The sequence below is a fragment of the Ambystoma mexicanum genome, chromosome 2p (assembly GCF_040938575.1).
Source record: "Ambystoma mexicanum isolate Mex_15411 chromosome 2p, UKY_AmexF1_1, whole genome shotgun sequence".
NCBI lineage: Eukaryota > Metazoa > Chordata > Amphibia > Caudata > Ambystomatidae > Ambystoma > Ambystoma mexicanum.
The window spans coordinates 1289529686-1289551956 of record NC_090923.1 but is presented as its reverse complement, the minus strand read 5'-3'; the positions used below and the strand labels follow the sequence as shown (position 1 = coordinate 1289551956).

Below are 22271 nucleotides of genomic sequence, written 5' to 3'. Positions count from 1 at the left end.
CCCATGTGATCCACCCCCAGGGTCAGGATCAGGTAGCGACTGCCTTTCCCTGGTCACATGGGAGCAAACCTTATGCTAGGGATCAGTGGTGACTCAATAGGAATCACAAATGACACTCAAAACAGCCTTACAGACAAGAGGCAAGCATACTACCATACTACCCAGGTTTACACCCTTAAAAAGGGAAAATGTACACATAAAAAAAATAGGGAGTAAATATAAACTCGTCAAAAAGTGGGAAACAACCAACACACAGGAGCATAGCCTTGATTTGTCGAATAAAGTTCCACTAGTATTTTCAAATCAGTGACCAGCACAGGAAGGAGCTCTAACATTAGTACAGTTCGATCTCAAGAGGAAATGCACGGGGAAAGAACATCTTTTAACAAGCATAAAGTATCCCTTTTGTCAAAGTTAATTTCCTTCAGGCCAGCTACACGCTGCACTTTGCCGTAGACACCAGAGCAGGATGCTGAAGTACACGCCCCTTTATGGATTTTCCAGAACTGAGAATGCAGAAAGACTGTCAAAAGGAATTGACAAAGGACAGTACTTCAAGGACCTGGCACTGCCATTTTAAGTATATAGTACTCTAAAATGCATTTTTGGGTAAAAGAAAATATAAATAAATAAAAAGATGGTGCTTCCTTCAGGTAATATACACAAGACAAGATGGCACCTAAGTAAGTTGTGCCCGAGGTTCCTGTGATAAGGTAAGCTATCCTTTGAATAGCTACGGTGCGTTTGAGCCATGCATTTGTTTTGTTTACATTTACTTATTGTTGGGGCGGTGGGGAGCAATTTTTTGTGCTTGTTTTGAGTTTTTAGGACTTAGTTAAGTGATTTCGGCTAACCCGGCTTCACGTTCTCTTAGACACCTGAGCTGCTCCTTTGTTGCCCTGCAACACAGCGGCACATTGTCCGTTCCAGTGTCTTTTTGAAGGGATGGTTTTCCTCTACATTCTTCATTTCTGGGCTGACTGATTCCCCTGGGTATCATTGTGTTTTTTGCAGAACGTTTAACTTTTGGAACTTAATTGATAATGGGTGATTGCGTGTTTTGAGTCTGTGTTTATTGGTTTCTCCACAGGTCCCTTGTGTTGTTGCAGGACATCTCATATGTAAAATTACATTTTGATGTTTGTATTTTTTATATTGTGTGTTTCCCTATACAAGGGATTAACTACTGTGGCCTTTAAACTCTCTCGGAACTCCAACTTTGGTTTGGGCGAGTTAATTTTGCTTGGTGACCGGATACTGCGGTGGTTGTACCGATGTGGTTAGAATTGGGTGCTGTGGATTTTTCAGCTTATTCCGATTACGTTTTCTCTCTGTAGAGGTGTTCCTGTTTCAGAGATTTACTGTTCCCCCAGACTTTTTCCAGGATCTAGATAAATCAGGCCTTTCCTTGTAAATTGATAATTACACCTCCTGCTACTATCTGGGACTTTAGAGAAGTTGCAAAGCTGTGCTTCAGACTAAAGGGCAGTGAACCTGAAGTTGAACAGGTAGGTTTTGGCTGTGATTGCTTAGGTTTACTTTTGTTAAAACTGTCTACGTTGTGACGAATCCCGAGATGTCGTCACTTCTGCCCAAGGAGGAGCCCCTTGCCATGAGGCCAGGGTGGTGAGGAAGCTACCCGATAGTCCTCCTGGGGGTGGTACTCAGCCAGAGTATCTCAGGGGAAGAAACCTCCCCTCTGGGGACAGGGGAGAAGGAGAATATCTCAGGAGAAGGCGGTACACCCACCCTACACCCATGTCCTATACAACCCTACAGTCCTTGACCTCAGTCTGGAACAAACCCAGGAGTTTCAAATCTCGTACAGAGAAGAACCAGGCAGATCGTCGGACGCAGCCATGGAAGTCCCAAGGAGGCAGAGCATGAAGCAACCTCCCCGCCAGTCCTGAAGAACCGTGTGGTGGCGAGGCCGTTAGAAGCAGACCACAGACGTGAGCAGCTGATGAACCAAGGGAGAAGGAATGCTGGTGCTGCCATGACGACGCCCGATCCCAGGAACAACCAGCGAGCTACCCAATCAAAACGGCAGCTATGGAGACGTTCGGGAGAACAAGTAGCGACACTGGGCAGGTGGCAAAGCTGTCCTGCATCAAAGAAACACTTCCTTGGCCCAGTTGCCGAATGAAAACCACTGACCACCAGAGGGGTCAGGAACAGACAACAAAAAGCAAGGCATCTTTGTCGTATCAGTACTTGCAAGAGTGTGAGCCAAGAGAGCTGATCTGAAGAGTGGAAGAAACGGGGGTCAGGGTGCCAAACCAGGAAGCAAGGCATCTTCCTCACGGTCATACTTGGCAAAAGAGTGAACCAAGTGGGCCCAGATGAACAGAGAGAAGCCAGGGTGTGGGATGTGAAATCACCAAGTAGCACGAGTCATCTTTTCGTTGCAGTACTTGGTAAAGAGAGACCAAGTGAGTCCAATCAAAGAAGAGAAGAAGCCAGGACCAGGGGACCCTTCTACCATTTTAGAACTGCATCAATGACACCGACCCTCATGTCAGCTAGTGTAACCGAAGGTTCTCTCTTCTGAAGGTCTTATTAACCAGTGTTACGATCACCTGGCTCCCACAGGGGCGTCGGTCGGACCCGGACAGCTGCGGTCTCCACCCACGTGATGCGTAGTGCAGCGATGACTGACTGGATCTGCCCTCCTAATCTTGTCTGCTTAACCCGTAAAAATATTCTCCTGCAAGTGGAGAGATGGATTTAGCCACTTGTGGATTCAAGTGATGGCACCCCCACAGTCCTCCCCAACTAATCACCTCCGAAATGCCCTCACAGCAATCTCACCTTATATTCTTGAAAGATGAGCTCTCCATCCTGCGTGGATTTGCAGGGGCGCGTCGATTCCAGTTACTTCACTGGTTTGCAGGCTCGGGAGAGTTCCGGAGAGTATTGACTGAGGTTCCAGGTGAGGACCAGTAAGTATTAAGTTCATAGAGTTCAATATGTCCGATGTTCACTCTTGTTCCCCCCTTCCTTTCTTGTCTTGCAGCTGGCTCGTGAAAAGATGCTCTTGTGGCAGCTGGTGGCGCTCAGGTAAGAGTCTGTGTCACCCGGCACTGTCCGGTAAATGTTGCACGAGGAAAACGTGTTGTTTTGTCTCTCTTTACAGATGCAGCACGTGAAAATATGGAGAGTCACATAAGGATGCCTCCGGTGGTAAATCAGGTAAGTCTATGGTGGTAAGAATTATATTTGTTGGTTCCCTCGGCTCACCTTGTGGTTTTCTTTTGTCTCCTAGGTGCCGAAGTTCGGCGAAGAAATGGAGGGCAGCGCCGACCTGAAGGATGCTGTGAAGACTGGTGAGTATGGCGTGGCGCTGCAGCTGGAGGTGCGGCGCGTGCAAAAATGATGTTCTTTACAGGTCCGGAGACAAGATGGATCCAGAATCAGGTGTGGAATAGAAATAAGTTTGTTTTCTAACCTTGTCCCTTTCTTTCCTCTTTGTTTTAGGAGCTCCGGATTCGAGGCGGGCGTGGCAGAAGACTGGATGCAGGCTGCAGGCACAGTGAGTGTTACGCTGCTGGATGCAGAATAACGCGAAGCGTGTGTTGCTGGTCGGGTGTGGTTTAAATGGCCTCAAAAGTAGTCCAAGGTAAGAAGTTCCTAGAACCACACCCGAGTAAAAGATCCCTGTAGAAAAATAGTCCCTTTCAGGCTTCATTGTTGGATTGGAGTCATTTGCAGCATGGTCTGCCTGAGGTAAGTAATGACTGAGTCTGGTGCCTTAGGCACCAGGACTGATTCCTACTATAAGCCTGGCTCCTAAGGCGCCAGGACTGAACCAAGATAGCCCTTAGCCGGGGCTGCTGAGGTTTTACTTAATGTCTAGATGCCTGCTCCTGGGGCTGATGGGCTTGGTCCGGATGCCTGGGAGTAGGCATCATGACAACCAGAGAGAGATGACAGATACGCGCAGGTAGGCTCCTATTACATTATCTCACTTACCTCCCGCTTCAAGATTGAATTGGTTGTTTATTTGTATAGCGCCTATACACAAAGTGTTTCAAAGAGCTTCAAGGAGGGAGGGAACATGGGAGAGTACAGTTACATTCTTACAAGTCCTTAAAACAATTCAGAATGTGAAAAATAATTATCTTAAACAGTCTGGCGACATTTCAGATAGTGCAAGTGCAAGGAACAATAAAGGAGATTTGGGGGGGTGGAGGGGAGTGAGACAAAACAAACGGGTACATTACCATGTCTGACGACAATTGATGTAGTGCCGGAATATTAACAAGAGGAGGGGGGGAAGAGGGCGGTATAGAATGAGGGAGCAGGAGAGGAACACCACAAGCCACTAACATACTAGGTCCGAATACGATTCAGAGTAGTTCTGGAGGGGTAAGTGGGAGGAGAAGACAGGAGGAAAGGGGGGGGGGGAAGAGACAAACAAGCTGCTACCACAAAGGGCACGAGACAAAAGATAGAGTAAGTGCTAATGAACAGTAATAGGGATGGCAGGAGGATGAGTAAGACAGGCGGCTACAATTACTATGCCTGACTCTCAATTAAGGTAGTGCCGGAATTAAACAAGGAGAAATTATAAGATGTGGGGTATTTTGAATAATTATATGGGTGACAATTTCAAGTCTGCTTTTGTGTTTCATAGCCCCCCCCCTTTCTTTATTTTCATTCAATGATTATAATACAACTAAACTACATAGTAGTGGGTACTTGCAAGTAAACTAAATTGAAGTTGTAAATGACAATGACTACACTATGCTGTTATTTTAATTGCGTATTAGAATTGTATTCTGTTGATTTTGTATTGTAAACATGAAAATGCATTTTTTTATAAAAGCTGCAATTCTTGATATCGCACCCTGATATACCACCATCTGTACTTTGCCTCTTCCTAAAAGGTTTTGCACTCAAAATCGGATGCCTTTCCTTACACGCTGATTATACATGTTGCGTCCACTATATCCGGCTTGAATGCAATCCGGCATATATCTGCACTGGAACGGTGAACTAAACCTGCATTATGAACTTTGTATTTTTACATATTCGCAACTCAGCCATAAGAAGTCCTGCAGTCCTCTCTATATCCCAGTCGATGAGACTGCTGTGCGCATTCATTTCTGCATATTTAGGTATTGAAACTGTGTTTCATCTCTGTACCCCGAGATAAGATCACAGCAAGGGAAATCCACTCCCTCACCCTCAGGCCATTTTTCCCCACCCCTCTCATGGCTACACGACAAACTGACCAGCTAATTCTAAAAGCAATAGCCCCCCACCGACCTCTTCCTCTCTCAAGGCCACCTTGACATCAATCTAATCCCCTGGATAATAACATCCTATTCCCGGCTTACTTCTCTTAGGACATTCATTTCCTCTATTCTGCATAGCAATAGACCATTCCTGCTCACTGCTCCCCCACCATAGACTGCACATCTCCACCACCTGATCTGCATCGTCCTCGGAGAATTCCCACATTTCTTTAATGAATCCATTTGTCTGGCTAGAATCACCTCACAGCACAGACACACCCTTTATATATTTGTATATACTAGCAACTAGTCATGCTTGCCATTTATTAGCGTCACTGCTGCAGTACCTGCCAGCTTAGATCCTTTGAGCTGGTTGGGGGGGGGCATCATTTTTTGACACAAAGTATTGATCGGGAGTTCTGCTTTGTCAAATATTAATCCACAGAACTTGGTGCTCATTAGTGCATTGCTAAAGGAACATTTTCGCATGCCTGATGTCGCAATAAAAAGCCACTTCTTTTGAGATCCTAGCTCACTGTTAAAATAATAAAATTGTTTTAAACTACGCTTTTTATACACAGGGACAGGAAACGGCCACTACTAATACTATGTGCATGTACACTGCATATGTAGTATAGCCCTCTACTGTGGGCAGTTGCCATGGAAGTTCATACTCTTTTCTCTTCCGCTATACTGCTTCTAGAGTGTTGCACCCCATAGTATACAGCCAAGTGCCATGAACATCTAAGTCCAGCTTTCACATAGTCCCTTCCCTATTGATAACTCTTTTTGCCTCTTTTTCTATCCACTAGTCAGCGCCAATGTCTCCACATTAGACTGCTCTGCTTACAATTGAGTTGGAGGTGCTATACAAAATGCAACAGAATGTTTTAGCTGGTGGATTGACAGCACCAACTGTAAGGAAGGCTACAATAAGTTTAGGTTTAATACTCTTGTTCCATGTTTTTCAACTGTTTCAACATATGCGTATATGTTCTGCTTGCCTATTATGGCAGAGCCCCACGGCTCACAACAGGTTCCATCTTCAATGCTGCGATCCAGGGGATACAGCAGAGTCTCAAGGAAAATTCGGGCGAGCTGTCAAATAGACACATTTGTATGTAACCACCTTAGCGCCAACTGCGCTGGTTTTCCACAAGCATTGCATAACAGACCCTACAACTGTAATGCATTGCTCCTTGGGCCGATCAAGCATCTTAAGCTAGCCCTTTCCGCCCAGCTCTGCACCCCATAGTTTATGGCGAAGTCCCACAAAGAATTCAGCCCAGGTGTAGCATAGTCATTGACACCTTCCTCTTTAATCCTAAAGTCACTCCACCTCAGCCCATTCTTTGCCGTTGCACTATTCACGTCAGCTCTTATCAGTATTAATGTGAAAGATATCAACCACTGCATGCAATGCGATTCTTCGGTCTGCCTAACTTCGTTTGTCAACCACATCTCTTCGAAGTCATAAGACATGCTAGCAGGCGCTATACAAATACTACATAACATGCTAATCCTTGCAGAGGTCTACAAACAATAACTCTTATAGGGACAACACAATAGATAGCCTTTAAGTAGTCGGTCTCTAATCTGCCTTTATCTTATTTTATAGGGCCTGAAGTAAATACAAGAAACCAGGTAGGTACTCGCCATTTGGTTGTTCAATTGTTACAATCTCATTTTTCTGTATGGTTCTAGCTGCCTTGTCAAATATTTTTCACTTTTGTGGACTGATATATCTAGTACCCTCAGATAACTCTCCTTTAATGCCCTCCAATAACTTCTGCCCCCTTACTACCAAAAAAACAGGACTACGCTGTTGAAACATACTGCACATTTCCTTCATTCACCTTTTTCCCCCACTTTCAATTCCTTTAACAATCACAAACCTAAAGAGGGTCTATATAGTTTTGCACTAGGAAGTAAAGCAATATCTCACCTTCATTTGCAGCTTCTCGTTCCCTATGTTTGGCATCAGCTTTATCCAAATATGTGAAGCTTGGCCGGAGCTGCAAAATCCCACGCAGAGGTGTTAAATGAAGTTCACCTGCATCAATTGAAAAGAACTGTAATGTATGCGCTCTTGTTCACATCTCCCCAGTTATAGCACAAAACAAGTTTTATGTCAACTTGTGGGTCACAAAAACCCACCCAAAACAAAATATACTATGGCCAGACTCTACATAGTACTTTTTAAAACCGGTTAATTTTAAACCGCTTATTAGCCGGCTAAAGCTCCGTTTCCCAAACTCAATCACTAACATGTCTTCCTACGATACCTTTGTAGCAACTATACCAACAATAAGACCAGTTTTCGACAGTGTGGGATCCCACATGTGCTTCAACATCATGGACATATTAAAAGTAACAAGTTACTTACCTGTAACTGTTGTTCTCCAGCATGGGTCTGGCATGGATTCACATGCTCATGAATATTCCCCGTCAGGCTGGGAATCCTCGGTAAAGAAAAAATCAGTTTCAGTTTCGTTTCTGAACTGTCTTTCTCCTAATAACCAATCACTGGTCTCTGGGTCATACTGCCCCCAGCCAATGACTGCCCTCTAGCTAAGCCCCTCCTCTGGCAGCCATCTTCAGATTTGGTAACACATAAAGCGACAGTAGTACCAAGAGAAGATCCGCAGAGGCGTAGGAGGGAGGGTTCGCATGTGAATCCATGCCAGACCCATGCTGGAGAACAACAGTTACAGGTAAGTAACTTGTTCCTTCTCCAGCATGGGGTCTGGCATGGATTCACATGCCCATGAATACGAGAATACATAGCAGTATACACATGCACAACCACGGGAGGTGGCAAGGCTCAACATTAAGCAATTACATCAACTCAACATTAAGCATCTCTTACCCCTTCACCAGGCCCACCTTCAGGTGAACAGGTTGCGCAGCACTGCCTGGCCGACTCTGGACTCCTCCCTGGAATCCCGGTCGACGCAGTAGAATCTCGTGAAGGTGTACGTCAACCTCCACGTAGCAGCCCTGCAGATGTCCAGCAGGGGCACACCAGATAGGAAACGCTGTGGTAGCAGCGATCGCTCTGGTCGAATGGGCTCTCGGACGACCGGGCAACGGTCGGTTTGCCAGCCGGTGACAGTGCATGATGCAGCCGGAGAGCCATCTGGAAATGGAAGCCTTCGGAGGGCCTTCCCTTGGTTCACAGGTCCAAAGTCCACAAACAGCTGTGATGTCTTCCGAAAACTCTTTGTGCGGTCCACGTAGAACTTCAGCGCTCTAGCCACATCCAGCAAGTGCAAAGTCCTCTTGGCCGGCAACGAAGGCGATGGGAAGAAAACAGGTAACACCAAGGGCTCGTTGAGATGGAAGTCTGACGGCACCTTGGGCATGAAGGTTGGGTGCGTCCTCAGCACCAACCTCGTCTCTTGGAAAGTCAGATTATGGAGGCTTGCAGGAGAGGGCCTGGATCTCTCCCACTCGTCGTGCAGAGGTGATGGCCACAAGAAACACTGTTTTCCACGACAGGAACTTAAACGGTGCCGAATGCAGAGGCTCGAATGGTGGCTCCATGAGCCTGGTCAGCACCACGTTGAGCTCCCACCCTGGGGCCGGAGCCTTCACCGGCGGGAACGATCGGAACAGACCCTTCATTAACTCCTTCACCAGGCAATGGGACCACAGGGATGAGCGCCCAAGAGTTCTGGTGTAGCGGGAGATAGCCGCCAGATAGATCTTGATGGAGGCATGGGCCAGCCCCTCCTTGGCCAGCGATGGCAAGTACGGCAGCACTTGAGGGGCCGTAATCCGCAGAGGGTTAATCTTCTGTGCCCGGCACCATACAGAAAACCTCTTCCATTTGGGTCCATAGCACGAGAGTTGAGGACGCCCTGGCCTTTGCAAGCCCCTCCTTGCAGTCCGCCGGGATATCGTACCCTCCAAACTGTAGTGCTGCAGGAGCCAGGCCTGTAAGTTCAGCGACCCTGGGTCGTGGTGGAGGATGGCGTCTCCTTCTCTGGCAAGGAGATCTGCGTCCGTCGGCAGTTTGATGGGGGTGGGGGGACGACGCTGACATGTCCAGAAGGTCCAGGAACCAGATCTGTCTCGGCCACACCGGTGCGACGAGGATCATCCTGCACCGGGACCGTCTGAATTGGTTGATGAGTCGCAGCAGCAACGGCAACGGTGGGAACGCATACAGGAACAGGTCGTCCAGGGGAATGAGAAGGCATCTCCCGTGCTCCCCGGCTGGGGAAACCTGCTGGCGAACCTCTGGCACTTGGTGTTTGTCGCCGTCACGAATAGGTCGATTTGGGGATTACCTCATCGTTGGCATAGCAGATCCACTTGATCCTGACGCAGTTCCCACTCGTGACACGAGCGCAGCTCCCTGCTGAGTGAGTCGGCGATGGTGTTCTTTATTCCTGCCAGATGGAAGGGTACCAGAAACATCCCTTGGGCGACGGCCCAGTGCCACAGATCCTGGGCTTCCCTGGATAGGGCTGGGGATCTGGTGCCTCCCTGCTTCCGGATGTAGAACATTGTGGTGGTGTTGTCAGTGAAAATCCCAACCACCTTGTCCTTGAGGGACAGGAGGAAAGACCTGAGGGCCCAGAACATGGCTCGGAGCTCCAGGACATTGATGTGTAGTGACCTCTCCTACGGGAGCCAAAGCCCTCTTGCGTGGAGATTTCTGGTGTGCGCTCCCCATCCCTCCAGGGAGGCGTCCTTAATCACCGCCTCCTGATGCGCCAGGGCCTGGAAGTCCATACCCGCCGCCAGATGCGCGCGGGTGCCCCACCATCTGATCGCTTGGCAGAAGGTCTCGTTGAGCGGGATCCTTTCTTGGAAGCTGCCCGCCGCTTGCATCCAACGGGCGTCGAGGAACTCTTGTAGTGGACGCATCCGCAGCCTGCACAGGCGCACGAGGTAGATGCACGAGGACATAATGCCGAGAAGGGACTTGATGGACCTTACCCTGGCCACGTCCATGGTCAACAGCCGTTGTACCTTGCCCAGGATGGCCTTCATCCCTTCCTCCGACGGAGAGGCCAATCGCGCCACTGTGTCGAGCCTGGCTCCCAGGAACAGGGCGACTTGCGACGGTACCAAGTGGGATTTTGTGAAGTCGATAGAAAATCCCAGATCTGGGAGCAGCTGGACGGTCTTCGCTATGTGCCCGACGAGTTATCTTGTCTTTGCTCGGATGAGCCAGTCGTTCAGGTAGGGGTAGTTGTGGATCCCCTGCAGGCCCAGCCGCAGCCGTGCCGCCACAGGGTGGCTAGGTGCTTGGTGGCTGGGCGCCGACTTAAATCCGAAGGGAAGGGCCTTGAAATGGTAGTGTCGCCCTTGGACTACAAATCTGAGGAACTTTCGATGTCCTTTTAGAATGGGGATGTGAACGTAGGCATCCTCCAAGTCCAGCGGCGATAGGAAGTCGCCTTCCTCCAGCTGTCCCAGCATGTGCTGGAGGGTGACCATCCGGAACTTCTGGGACTTGATGTACTTGTTTAAACGACGAAGGTCCAGGATGGGTCGCCAGCCACCGGTCTTCTTTCTTACAAGAAAGTACCGCGAGTACACTCTGGAGCCCCGGAGCCTCTTTGGGATGAGCTTGATGGCTCCTTTCTTCAGCATCATCCTTACTTCCAGCAGCAGTTGACAGACGTGGTTTTCCTTCCTGGCCACGGGTGGAATGCGGGGGCACTTTAGAAACTCGAGTGCGCCCGCGGGCCAGGGCATCCAGCACCCATCAGTCGGTGGCGATGGACTCCCACACGCTGATGAACTTTGCCAGCCGGCCTCCCACCGGGGTGCTCAGATGGGGGCCCAACGCTACGGCCGGTTCAGTCCTGCTTGGTAGCTGCCTTGGCCTCCTCGGCGACGAGATCCTCCTGACTTGCCGTGTCCTCTGTAGGCCTCCTGCGACGAAAAGCGGGCCACCTGGCGGTACATCGAGGAGCCGCCATCAAATCCTTTGGAGGCACCTTGCTTGCCTCCGGAGTTCCGAAAGGGTGGCTGACGTTGCTGCAACACTCCCAAGGCCCGAGCCGTCTCCGTGTCGGCCTTGATGGTCTGCAGTGGCTCGTCCACTGTCTTACCAAGCAGGTTGTTCCCGTCGAAAGGCATGTCCAGAACACTGGTCTGCACGTCTTGGCGGAAATCAGTTGCCTTGAACCAACCACACCGGCGAAGGCAAACACAGTTTCCCATCTGGCGAAAACCGGTGTCAGCAATGTCCGTGGCTACAGTTATGGCGTGGTCTGACGCCACCTCGTCTTCCTGTAGGATCTCCAGGACCTCAGCCCTCTTGTCGTCCGGAAGGAAGTCCAGCAGGGGAGCGATCTTAAACCACAGCTCCCTGTCGTAGCGGGCCACAATTGCGAGGGCGTTGGCCACTTTAATCGTCGTCGCCGCCGACATGACCCGCCGTCCCATAGCGTCCAGTTTCTCCCCCTCGCCGTCTGGTGGGGAGATCGAAGTTTAAGCAGTCGCCCCCGCCGCTTTCTTCTTGGCCGCCGTGGAGACGACCGAATCCGGGGTCGGCTGCGCCCTCAGGCACATGGGGCGGAATCCAGGACGTGTTACTACTTCTTGTACCGGTCTCTTGGCAGGAGTCGTGGACGCGTTCTTCAGGAGTGACAGCCCCTCGTCCCAGATGTCGTCAAGTAATGGAACCGAGAGGACCGTCTTCCTCTTGGCCTCACGCTGTTGATAGAGGAAACCTTCCTTCTTCTGTTCCTCGGGGCAGAGCTGGAAGAGGACGGATGCCCTGGCGATCATGACATGGAAGGAGCCAATTTCGTTGGGTCGGGAGGCACGAGGAGGTGGTGATGGGAGGCCCATCCCGTCGTCACCACCGTCGTCGTCGTCATAAGTCCCCCGTTGTGACCGTCTCTGTTCCCGTGTCATCCCTTGGATCAGGGGAAGGAGATGAGGGCTGTGAAGGCTGGAAGGGCAGGGGGGGATGAATTGTCCTCCGCTTGCTTGGCGGGCTTCCCGACGGTCCGGGGTCCGCTGTGTTGTCCATTGGGGGTAAGGGCAACCTTGTCCATATCTCCGTACACAAGGCCAGGATTGCCATCAAGATTGCTCCCGAGTTGTCCTGTGGTCCAGGTACCGGCTGCGACAGGCGCGATGGTTGGGGAGTGGAATTCTCTGTCTCCACGGGATCCTCGTCAGCAGCGCCGTCGCTTACTTCGTCCGCCTCGTCGGGAGCCCTCGCGTGGGACCGGATCTCCTTGAACTTCTTGTTCAGGATCTTTGCGAGCCCAGCCAGCTGCTCCTCAGAGGCTGTATCTGTATCCGTGATGGCCACCAGGCGCCCACCCCCTCTTTTTCCACCGAGGTTTTCACAGGGGTCTTATCGATGGGTTGAAAAGAGGATTCCCTCTGCAGTGGCAGGGAAACTCTGGGCCCCGAGGTCGCCTCCACTGGGGTAGCCTCCACAGGCTTCGCCAGGGCCGCCGCGGCTCCCTCAATAGAGGCCTTAGCCGGGTGAATCGGGGACTTCACGACTTTGGACGTGCTGGAGGCTTTCACCTTGGGGGGGGTCACCGCCTCGCTCCCCGCTCAGCTGTCTCCGTCAGGATCAACCAGGAGTTCTCCTGAAGCTTACCCGGGTTCTGGCGTAGGTGAAAGTGCGCCCTGCCTGGCAACCGATGAGCCAGACCGATCGGCGCTCCCGGTGCCCGCGGACTTGCGGTGCTTTGCCTTTTGTTGAGTCGCCGGAGCGCCCTCAAAGGTCTTAGAAGACCGCTCAGACGACTTCTTCTCACCTACCGCTGGGCTCTTCCCTTCCAGCCAGTAGGTGTAACGCTCACCTGATATCCACAGGGACGTCACTCAGCCTGTTCTGACCTCTTACAACCTGGAACCCTTCCCTGGAGTCTACTCGACTGGAGACTGGGTTTGAAACACAGGATTGGTAGAGTTTAACTCCCTATTGTCTCTGTGCTTGAACCCCTTCTTCCCCGGGGTCCAACCCTTCCCTTTGATCCACAGCCCACCTTGTTTTCTTGGAAAGTGTGCTCTCCGTCCTGCTTTCGGCACGTTGATTGATGCGGGCTCGTTGCTGCCTAGTTACTTCACTGGCAAGAGTCCGACAGGTAAGTATGAGTCTTTTGAACAGTTCTCTAACTTTGTTCCTTTCCTTCCTTAAATGATGGCCGGCATTCGGGGATGGCGACGTGCTGCTGAGATGAGTTGCGCTGAAGGTGAGTGAGCGCGATGCGACCCTTTCGTATTTGTATTTTTCTGTGTCTTTTAGGTGCCGCAACGTTTTCAGCGTGGATGCCGGTTATGAAGAAGAAATACGGTGAGTTAGCGCAGTATGCAGCGCATCTAGATGTTTACACACTAACCTGGAGTGTCTTTTCCCTCTTGCAGATGAATGAGAAGTTCCGGAGAAAGAGTTCCACCGGAGCGGCTGGGATTCAGGCAAGCGTTTGAAGCTCGTACAGTCTTTAAAAATAAGTGAAGATTTGCTGAATGCTTACTAATACCTTTTTTTTGTTCTTTTCCCTTAGGAAGCGGCATGCCAGGATGGGAATGACACCGCCGAAGATGCCCGCAGAACAGGAGCGATGAATGATGGGCAGAAGCGCCACAAGGTAAGGCTATTCCTAACAGTGTTCTTGTTCTTGCAGGAGCTGAGTGCAGAAGAAAGATGCAGGCCTACTGGAGACTGATCTGAACACGGCGAGTGTCACGCTGCAGGTGCTGAAAACGCAAAGCATGTTTCTCAGCCTGGCCGTGGCTTAAATAGTCTCTGGGTATCCCAGGTGTCTCTGGGCTGAACCACACCCAAAAGACTAGACTGCACATGCAGTTCTAGGAACCGAAATATGTGGGTGCATCCATCTTGTCCCCATCAATGCACTACAAGTCAAATCCCCAATGTTATCCTATGGGTGTGAGTGAGTCTGGTGCCACAAGCGCCAAGTCTGACTCCAAGTGGGTCTTTGAAGGGATGGATAGGCCCTTGAAGGCCATGTAGGTGATCGTGGCCTGGCTCCAGCCTGACATCTTGGAGGGCTGGGGACATGAGGGGCAGGAATCATGACAGTTGGTGAGGCGGATACGCCAATCCTTCATATTCCGTTCCGACATGTTCTTGCAAAACGCACAGTCCTCCTCCACGTTTGTTTTTGTCTTCGTGAAGACAGTAGAGTCATCTGGAATGCTCATCCTCCTTGAAGACATTCTGCAATCCGCATCCACGGCAGCTCCTGAACAGCTTGGTTCTGGGCGTCTGGTTTCCTTTGTCCTGGGCCATGTCCACACGGGGTAGGCCTCAAAGATCTTCCGGAATCCTCCAAGAAGTGAAACTCGACGAAAACTTTGCCCTTGAGGGGCATAGAAAATTCCAAAACGGGTTCCCGTTGATCGGAAGTAGTAACGGTGGAGCCTGAGGCTCAATTGACCGAAAAAAATTAGATTAAACTCTTTGAAAAAAAAAATATGAATTTTTTTTTTAAGAAAATCAAAAAAAATCAAAAAACGCAGTAAAAGCTCGAGAGCTATAGCACAAGGACTCCCAACACTTGAATGTGCGATAAAAATCTGAAGATGGCTGCCAGAGGAGGGGCTTAGGTAGAGGGCAGTCATTGGCTGGGGGCAGTATGACCCAGAGACCAGTGATTGGTTATTAGGAGAAAGACAGTTCAGAAATGAAACTGAAACCAATGTTTTTCTTTACCGAGGATTCGCAGCCTGACGACGGGGAATATTCATGAGCATGTGAATCCATGCCAGACCCCATGCTGGAGAAAGGGCTATAAAAAAAGCACAGACTATCATGCACAAAAAGGCAGCATTTCTACTCAGGGGTTTATGTGCGTCTGTACAAAGCACAGTGGTTATGCTGTAATTTAACATCTGAAATTCTTAAATAGTTGTTGACCTTTTCTATGTAAATGCCACATTAACTACAGTTTATGTTCAGGTCGGTCCACGATTTCCATCACAAGCAGGGCTATAAACCAGAAAGTCTGCCCAAAACAGAGGGCAGTTTTTAGATTGTTGAGAAAAGGCAAGCATGGACAACAAACACTAAGTGCAAGCAATACTCTTTCTACTTACTTTCTTGATAAAATGCTGGCCATTTGCCAGGAGATTGCCTCTTCTACTGTGTCACCTACTCAGGTTGACCTGTTTCCAAATAGTGATGTGTTGTCCTCCTGGTCAGCTTCCTCACTTTTTTCTCCAGTGAATATCATTAATGCTACACAGAAGATAAGGTCAGCCTCGCCACTGGACTCTATTCCCCTCTCCAACATGAAAACTAGAATTGCTGCCATTGCTCCTGCTGTGACTGGTGCAGTCAATCAATCATTCTTGTCAGCTTTCATGCCTGCTATTCTTAAGCATGCTTGGGTGATCCCACTTTTAAACACTTTGGATCCTACTCTTTCTGCTAACTATCGCCCAATTTCCCTATTACATGTTCTCATGAAGCTCTGGGAATCACTTACTTTCTTCCTTCTTGGAAAAGTCTTCTTTCTTTAACTCTTTTCAATCTGGTTTCAGACCAGGGCGACGTACAGAGTCAGTGCTGGTCTCAGACGTGGATGACCTTACTTGACTGTCCGATCAGGGTGGGTTGGGGCACTGATCCTTGAAGCTCTTTCGGCGGCCTTCAATACCGCTGATCACGCCACCCTGCATCTTCGACTGGCAAGTTCTGGTATCTCTGGCTTGTCCTGGTTTATATCCTTTCTTGGCAAGCACTCACAGTCATCATCTCTCCATCCTCTTCAATCTGATCCCATCTCTATCACTTGTGGGGTTTCCCAGGGTTCTGCACTTTCTCCTATTCTGTTCAATGTCTACATTCAGCCTTTGGCCAGGCTCATCCACAGTCCCATGGTTTCCATTGCTACTCTTATTCTGATACCCATATTATTGTGAGTCTCATCTGGTGGCGGCTGATGAAGCTGCTAGTTTGCGTCGCTGCCTGCAGTCTGAGGATAGCTGGATGAATCGAAACTGGCTGAAGCTGAATGCTAACAAAACAGAAGTTGTGGTGGTCCCCCTTAATCTATCTCTTTCTGTACACAGGCCTTTTGGACCACTTCCCTGAGTCCCCTTCCAACCCCTGTTGCAGTGGTGAAGGACCTGGGCTGTTAAATCTGTCTCTTGGCAGAAGCTCAGGTCAGCATGGTCTGCAAAAATGGCCATTTCAAACGTAAAATCCTCCGGACGATTCTTCCTTTGCCAGTCCATCTTTGTGTTACTGTGGCAACGTCCTCCATCTTTGGAATGCTCGACTATTGCAACCCCTAGTATTTAGCTTAGCCTCTCTTATCCCCTTAACAGGCTCCAGGTGCAACAGCATTCTGCAGCCAGGGCTGTTACCACCACCCCTCAGCGTGTCTCCATTGTGCCAGTTCTTCGCCACCTACACGGACTGCTGGTGGCTTGCTAAATTGAGTTTAAGGCCCTCTGCATCGTCCACCATGCTTGCTATGGAGTGTGTGCAGATTTCCTTCAAGAGAAATTCCATCCTTATATACCTGCCCGTGCACTAAGATCAATGCAAGTTTACCTCATTCAGTTGCCTAGGTCTAAGCGCTTGCGGGTGGGAGGACGGGCCTTCTCAGTGGCTGCAACATTGGAACAATCTGCCACGTTCCCTATGCATGACTGATAACCATCTGTTATGTCGTCAACTCAAGACCCTTCTGATTTTCACGGATTCTTTTAGTTGCTCTCCCCTTAGTCCACTAGAGCCATGATGCCTTTATTGGCAGGGGTTGCGCATTATAAATTTGGCTTAACAAATAGAGGTCTTATTAATTATTTAAATAAAAAAACAAAATTAAAAAAATTAAAAAGAAAATTTCGCACTAGACCTGGAGGTCAATTTCCTTAGCTTGCATACGCGCACTGACAAGAAATGTATCAGTGCTTTCTTTAAAATCGTGCATTCCACCGAAAGTACACTTCATATTTGGCACAACTATACCACCCAAAGACAAGCCATGCACAGCGAAATCCATTTGCCATTTAATGTAAACAAAGTTTGTTTGCAGTTAATGCCAAATAAAAGTTTCAAACATCCCCAATCTTGTATAAGGTTGAGTACCATGCAAATGGTAGTTGACCTTCATGAAATCTCTACTATGCACATGGGCGAGCCCTGAATACCCTCATTTGTGTTTTAAAAGAAGTGTATACAGTCACAGAAGGCACAAAACCTACTCCAAGCCTTACAAAAAAGTGCAAGGGTTTTTGTTGAGTTTTTAAATTGACTCAATGGCCGCCCCACTCGCTCGTCTTAAATCAATACCTCCTTAACCAAGACATTCATAGTCCTGTTAGATAGTTAGCCCCCTAGCATACAAAGGGTGAAGCTAACTATGTTCTGATGTCAGCCTAAAGACACGTGCCTTTATCAAACTCAACTCCCAGAGGGATTTTTTTAATCTTTCTGTACTCTATGCAGATAATGTTCTAAGAGGTATGGGAGAAGACGTTGCACACACACCCTGCTTGATTTAGTTTGTCATCTGTCACACTCACTTTCTACTCTATTCCTCCTTCTCAATATCCTCCCAGTCCGCATGCCTCTACTTTCTTCCATATGCCCTTCTGTCGCTCTGATGTTATTTGAACATTCTAGACCTCACCTTCACCCTTTGATGTTACTAATCCCTCCTCACTCTAATGCTCCAACTGCACCCACCTTCTACTCAGACACTGTAGTGGACCTGAAACAGTTAACACAAGAGCTGCATCATTTGAAAACCAAAAGACAAGTGAAATAATGTATGTGTGCTTGGCTGCTATAGTAATGTAAGAATATTTGTTTCACAGCTGCTGGAAAATGTCAGCAAACTGGCCGAGTTGTCCATCTTCACTGTGTGTGGTGGAGGTTAAATGTGCTATTCTGTGCCAAGACTCCTTGTTTACATTCCCTTGTTCTCCCTGCAGCTGAAGAATGCCATTCAACGTCTCAACTCATAATCGTTAAAATATCCTGTCCAAGAAGGAGAAAATTCTAGGGCAATGCATAACCACTGACTAAAGAGACAGAAGAACAAGTTACTTACCAGCTGTAACGTTCTTTCGACTGGATGTTCCTCCCAAGTATTCCTCATCTTCGATATCTTGTCTCCCAGCTCTGCTGCTTTGGCAAAAAAATGTCACTAGAGGGAGCGGTGTTCAAGGCCGCAGAGTCTTAGTCCCTCGAGGGCTGCCGTCGAGCGTCAACGGCATCCACTGTATAAAGGGCTCAAGCCACGCCTGTTACTTCAGTTCTGTTTTTACGGTGTTTACGGTCGCATCAGTTGATCAGGCTTTAAAGTCCTCAGGCTCTTAAAGTTTGAGTGCAGCTGGCGTAAACTGTACACAGGGATAGGTTGGGAGGGTTGATGAGGAATATGTGGGAGGAACATCCAGTCGAAAGAATGTTACAGTTGGTAAGTAACTTGCTCTTCGAATGGATTGTGTCCTCCCATGTATTCCTCATCTTAGATAGGCTCCCAAAGCAGTAAGAATTTGGAGGAGGGCGTACCAGAAATTTCAATCATGGTCTGAATGAAGGACAGCTTTTGCCAAGAGTTTGCTTAGACACTCCAAAGCCCAATTTGTGTCCAGTATACCCAACAAATAGTTGGTCACATTGCAATTTGCCAGTCTATAAATCTAGAAACTGAGAGCCCTTTTTGGGTCCAGTCTGTGCAATCTTTCCTCTTCCTTACTAGCGTGTGGAGGAGGGTAAAAAGAAGGTAAGGTGATTTTCTTTGACAGATGGAAATCAGAGACTATCTTAGGCAAGAAGGAAGGTTGGACTTTTAGAATAACTTTGTCCCTATGGAAAATGGTGTGAGGAGGCTTACAAGAGAGCACCTGCAACTCACTCAACCTGCGGGCTGACGTTATTGCCACTAACAAAATTGTTTTTAGAGTGAGAAGTCTTAACGGGCAAGAATGTAAAGGTTCGAAAGGGGCACAAGAAATTTTAAGACTAAATTCAAATCCCAGATGGGCACCTGAAAAGGTGTCAGAGGGTACACATTTGTCAGCCCTTTCAAGAATTGAATGACCAAGGGCATTTTAAAATAGGACACCTCTTACTGAATTTGTTCCAACACCACCGATACAAGGATTTTGTTGCTGGCCGCCCAGCCGAAAGCAAGATCTCCATTACGTCATCCGGGAGGTCACAATCCTTATATCTCAGCCTCTCAGCAACCATGCGTGAAGGCTGAGTTTCTTGACCTCTGGATTTAGAACCCAACCTTCCTCTTGAGAGAGAAGATCCTCTCTTTGTGGAAGATGTATTGGAGGGCAGATGGACATGTCCAAACGGTCCGGGTACCACGTCCTCCTGGCCCAATCTGGGGCAATTGGGATCATGTTTTTCCTGAACTTTCTCAACCTCTGATTACATGAGGAATAACGGGGACTGGAGGAAATGTGTATAGGAGCGGAAATACCCAGTCGACCACAAACGCGTCCCCTAGAGCTCCTCTTGGGGGAAATTCTCTTGAGCAGAACAGTGTGCAATTCCTGTTGACACTGGTCGTGAACAGATCCACTTGAGGGGTTCCCCAAAGGGCAAAGATCTCGAAGGACTTCCTGAGCTAGTTCCCAATCGTGAGAGACTGTGCTCTGCCTGCTCAGTGCATCCGCCGCCGTGTTCTGCTCTCCGGGTATGTGAACTGCCGATAGAGAGATTCCTTCTTGCATTGCCTAGAACCAGAGCTGCATTGCCTCTGCACAGTGGTAGTGATCCTACGCCTCCCTCTCTTGTTGAGGTAGTACATGGCCACTGTGTTGTCTGTCATTATCAGGACATTCCTTCCCTGTACAGAGGGCAGAAAGGCCTTCAGGGCTAGTCTGATTGCCCTCAGCTCCAAAAGGTTGATGTGTAGTTTGGACTCCGATGGAGACAAATGACCGCTGATTGTCAGATCGTTGGTGTGGGCTCCCCACCCCTTGAGTGAGGCGTCCATCACTACTGTTCTATCCAGCCATGGTTGCCAAAAAGGTTCTCCCTCGATGATATTTTCCTTGCAAGCCCACCATAGAAGATCTTGAGCCACTTTGGCCGGGTCTCGCAGAAGATCCGACATCTCCCCCGAAAATTGGGACCATTGAGTCCTGAGGGCCCATTGAAGGGATCCCATCCTCAATCTGGCCTCTGGCACCAGAAAAATGATGCAGAATGCCATGAGGCCTAGCAACCTTAGGAAATTGAATGCTGGCAGATGTTGGGAATTTTGAAACTTTGTTACCATCTGCAGAATGTGGTGAGCTCTCCCCTCGGGAGGCAAGGCTTTCCCTGAGGAAGTATCTAGGCCTGCTCCAATGAATTGGAGTCTTTGGCTTGGAATCATTTGTGACTTCTTGTAATTGAGGGAGAAGCCCAGTCAGTGTAAGAAGTGGCAGGTCATGGCCAGATGTTCCTGGGCTCCTTTGGGTGAACTTGACCTGATTAGCCAATCGTCTAGGTAAGGGTAGACGTGAATCCCCCTCTCCTGAGACTCACTGCCACTACCGCCATCAGCTTGGTGAAAACCCTCGGGCGGAGACCAGCCCAAATGGCAGAACTCAAAACGGATAGTGAAACGCTAACCGCAAACCTCAGGTACTTTCTATGCTTGAGATGGATTGGCATATGAAAGTAAGCATCCTGAAGGTCCAATGAAACCAGCCAGTCCTGAAGCTGAAGAGTCTGAAGGATCTGAGAAAGGGTCACCATCTTGAACTTGTCCTTCCTGAGGAACTTGTTTCTTAAGTCCAAGATGGGTCTCAATCCTCTGTCCTTCTTGTGAATTAGAAAGGAGTGTATCAACCCTTGTTCCTCTCCGCTACAGGTACCGGTTCTAGATCACCTTTCTCCAGCAGTGTCAACATTTCCTGCATAAGGAGCAGATCTGTAACTTTGAAAGAGCTGTTCCCAGGTGGATGACCCAGAGGCCTTTTTTGAAAGGGAAGGCAGTAACCCAGGGCAACTGTTTCCAATGCCCATGCATTTGAAGAAATACCCCACCATTCTTTCAGATTCTGTGAGAGTCTGCCTTCCACCAGGTTTTTGTGGAGCAAGGCCGCAGAGATGTTTTGCGGCGGCTGATGCAGCGGCTGGGGGCAAAGCAGCCGTTGACTGGGCAGTCTTAGCACCTCTTCCCCGTCCATCGCGGGGGGAATCTTCTGCGATCTGATTCAACAGTCCTCTCCCTTTTCCAAATGAGGAGTAATAGCGAAAGTACCTGGCCCTCTAAGCTGTACCAGTGGGGCGAGATGGTTGTGGCTGTCCGATTGCAGCGCCAAGGGATGTGGCTGCTGCTTTGGAAGTCTGCAGCTTCTCCTGGCTCCAGTCAGCCTTGCTGCCAAATAAATGTGTGCCGTCAAAGGGTATGTTAAGAAGTCTAGACTGCACATCTGTAGCAAATCCAGACTCTCAACCAGGCACATCTGTGCATCAGTGTTAGCCGCCATAGCCCTGATGATACTGTCAGCAGAGTCGAGACCAGACTGGAGGGATTTGCACATTGCATCTTTCCCATTGTTCACAATGTTTAAGAAGCCATCCTTGTTCTTCCCCTTTGGTGATATGTTCAGCCGCCATTGCTATGCAATCCCATAAGGTGAAAGTGAAGTTGGCCAGTGGCATTTGCTAATTTAAGGGCCATACTCACTGCAGAGAAAACTTTGTGGCCAAAGCGTCATAACGCTTGTCATCTCTGTCCAGGGGATTGGGGGTAGTTGGGTATGCATTTTGTTTGGATGTAGAAGTGTCAGCCTGAACTACCAAACCTTCGGGGGTTGGTTGCTTTGTCAGATAGTAAGGGTCACTGCTCGACACTCTTTACATGCTTGTCAGTTTTTTTCTCACTGCTGGAATTAATTCCAGCGTCTCCCAATTTGCATCAACTTTCCTTTGTAGAGCTAGATGGAAAGGAAGAAAGGGGTACTCCTGAGGTGCCTTATCTAAAATATCAGTCAGGTCCGTCCTGTTCAAAAAGTGGTACAGGCCTTTTCCATCCTAGATATACTATGAGTCTAGACATTAGATGTCTGTAAGATCCATCGGCATGGTGTGAGGGT

At 48.8% G+C, this 22271-nt stretch overlaps 1 protein-coding gene across 1 annotated transcript in view; it reads right to left on the bottom strand.

The window, feature by feature from the left end:
- The window catches only part of POLR3E (RNA polymerase III subunit E), a 1464556-nt gene that overhangs the window by 1165495 nt on the left and 276790 nt on the right, over window positions 1-22271 (bottom strand). The window contains exon 7 of the mRNA XM_069645613.1: window positions 7186-7293. Within this exon, the coding sequence (XP_069501714.1) occupies window positions 7186-7293 (108 nt within the window). The remainder of the gene's footprint in view (window positions 1-7185; window positions 7294-22271) is intronic.